This window comes from Lynx canadensis, chromosome D1, assembly GCF_007474595.2.
Source record: "Lynx canadensis isolate LIC74 chromosome D1, mLynCan4.pri.v2, whole genome shotgun sequence".
NCBI classification, from domain to species: Eukaryota; Metazoa; Chordata; class Mammalia; order Carnivora; family Felidae; genus Lynx; species Lynx canadensis.
In genome coordinates, this window is record NC_044312.2 from 102,251,073 (window position 1) to 102,253,528 (window position 2,456).

Sequence of the window (2,456 nt, forward strand, 5' to 3'; positions counted from 1 at the left end):
AGCTGTTTGTAAGGTGTCACCAAGGAGATCCTGTGGAAGATTTTAATCCCTGGTCAAAGCCATCCTCCCAGGTATGAGCTTGCCCTCCTTTTTGGAATCACAAGTCTGTCTTTTACACACCACAACTGACTGTTTATCTAGAGTCTAAAGGAATCGGCAAAGAAGTTACATTTCTAATACCCTGAACCTACAGTTAGGGTAGATAAGGTATTTGCCTGAGTTCAGAAAAAATTCACATAATGCTTTTTGTCTAGAAGATGTTTCTTAAAGTATACTCTGTGCAATGTAGGAATTTTAATAAATGGGATCTGGCACAGTTAGAGGACTTGCTTTAGAAGGTCACCAAAGGTCACATCTCGGTCTACACTTCTGTGATTTTCTTCAAAAATCTTGGGATCGGGAATAAACTGAAGTGCTGAGAGAGGTTCAGTGTTTAGTATCACACAGATAGCAGATACTGAGGATGGCCATTTGGAGGTAGAAGTCAAGAGTGTGATCTCTCAGTCTACCCTATGAACTTGAAAAATGTTGGAAGTTAAATTCATTTTTTTTTTACATTGATTTATTTATTTTGAGAGAGAGGGTGCATGCCCAAGAGTGAGGGAGGGGCCAAGAGAGAGGCGAGGGAGGGAGTCCCAGGAGGGTCCATGCTGTCAGCTTGGAGCCTGACTAGGTGCTCAAATCCAAGCACCATGAAATCATGACCTGAGCCAAAATTAAGAGTCAGACGCTTAGCCAACTACTTAGCCAACTACCAGCTACCCAGGTGCCCCAAAGAAGTCAAATTCATTTTTAAAAACAATTTAATTATAAATTAATTGTAATGAAAACTCTTTCTCTCATTACAGATTAAATCAGAGAAATGGAATTTAGGAATCAAACTTTGGTGACTGAGTTTTTATTTGTGGGCTTAACAAATTGCTTCCAGCACCAGGTTGTTCTGTTTGTGATGTTTCTCTTGGTTTATCTGGTCACCCTTCTGGGAAATGTGGGGATGATCACCCTCATTTGGATGGATTCCCGGCTCCACACTCCCATGTACTTTTTTCTCAGCCACTTGTCCTTTGTGGATGTCTGCTCCTCTTCTGTCATTGGTCCCAAGATGTTGACAGACATCTTTGTGAAAAAAAAAGTAATCTCTTTCTTGGGTTGTGCTGCCCAGTTATGGTGTTTTGGTCAGTTTGTAGTGACAGAGTGTTTCCTGTTGGCCTCCATGGCTTATGACAGGTATATGGCCATCTGTAAGCCCTTGTTGTATACACTCATTATGTCCCGGCGAATCTGTGTGCAGCTGGTGGTAGGGCCTTATACCATGGGTCTTATAAGCGCCATAACACATACGACATTTGCCTTTCGCCTGCCTTACTGTGGTCCAAATACCATCAATCACTTCTTCTGTGACCTACTTCCTGTTCTCTCCCTGGCATGTGCAGACACCCAGGTCAATCAGGTTTTACTTTTCATCTTGGCTGGAACTCTAGGAGTGCTCAGTGGTGTGATCATCCTGGTTTCCTACATTTACATCGTGGTCACTATCTTGAGGATCCGCTCTGCTGAGGGGAGGCGCAAAGCCTTCTCCACCTGCTCTTCACACCTGACTGCTGTCTCCATCCTGTATGGGACACTCTTCTTTATCTACGTACGTCCCAGTTCTAGTTTCTCCCTGGACATCAATAAAGTGGTTTCTGTGTTCTACACAGCCGTGATCCCCATGTTGAACCCCCTTATCTACAGCCTGAGAAACAAAGAGGTCAAGGATTCATTCAGGAGGACGTTTGAGAAGAAGAATCTTCTTCTGAGTAGGTAAACTAGATACCATTTGTACTACAGATTGAGAGGTGATATAGACACAAGATGCAGGGCATGGGCTGGGTGATGGGAGTCCTACTTTGTGTTGAGATTCAATTTTCATTACTGTGTGTCATTGAGAAGTGATATACCTTCAGATTACAATTTTCTCACTTGTCATTGAACAGAAATGAGTTTTAAAATGTTAAACTGAAGTACATGGATTATTGAACCCCAATGCTTTAAGAATACATTCCGTGTTGGGGCGCCTGGGTGACTCGGTCAGTTCAGCCTCCAACTCTTGGTTTTGGCTCAGGTCATGATCTCTTGGTTTGTGTTCAAGCCCTACATCAGGCTCTGCACTGGTAGCGCTGAGCCTGTTTGGGATTCTTTCTCTCTCCCTCCCTTTCTGTCCTTCCCATGCCTTCTTTCTCTTTCCTCTGTCATAATAAATAAAATAAAAAATATTCTCAGTGTTTGTGACTAGGGTATGAGAGGCTCTTTGCTAAGTCCTGTTAAATTATTATTATGTTAGAATCATAATCAGTGACTTGATGCTATTTCTGTTTATCTCACAAGGTGTTGAAATCCCTCAATTTTCTGGAAGCTTAGCCTTGACTCTTTAAACAAAAGCCAATAACAAGTATATTACGGTTAAAGATAGAAAC

General features: G+C 42.2%; 1 protein-coding gene across 1 annotated transcript; it reads left to right on the forward strand.

The window, feature by feature from the left end:
- Positions 1 to 862: 862 nt before the first annotated feature.
- On the forward strand, positions 863 to 1,807 carry LOC115525600 (olfactory receptor 1002-like). Its single transcript, XM_030332847.1, has one exon. The coding sequence runs from the start codon at positions 863 to 865 to the stop codon at positions 1,805 to 1,807; it is 945 nt and encodes a 314-aa protein (XP_030188707.1).
- The last annotated feature ends 649 nt before the right edge of the window (positions 1,808 to 2,456 follow it).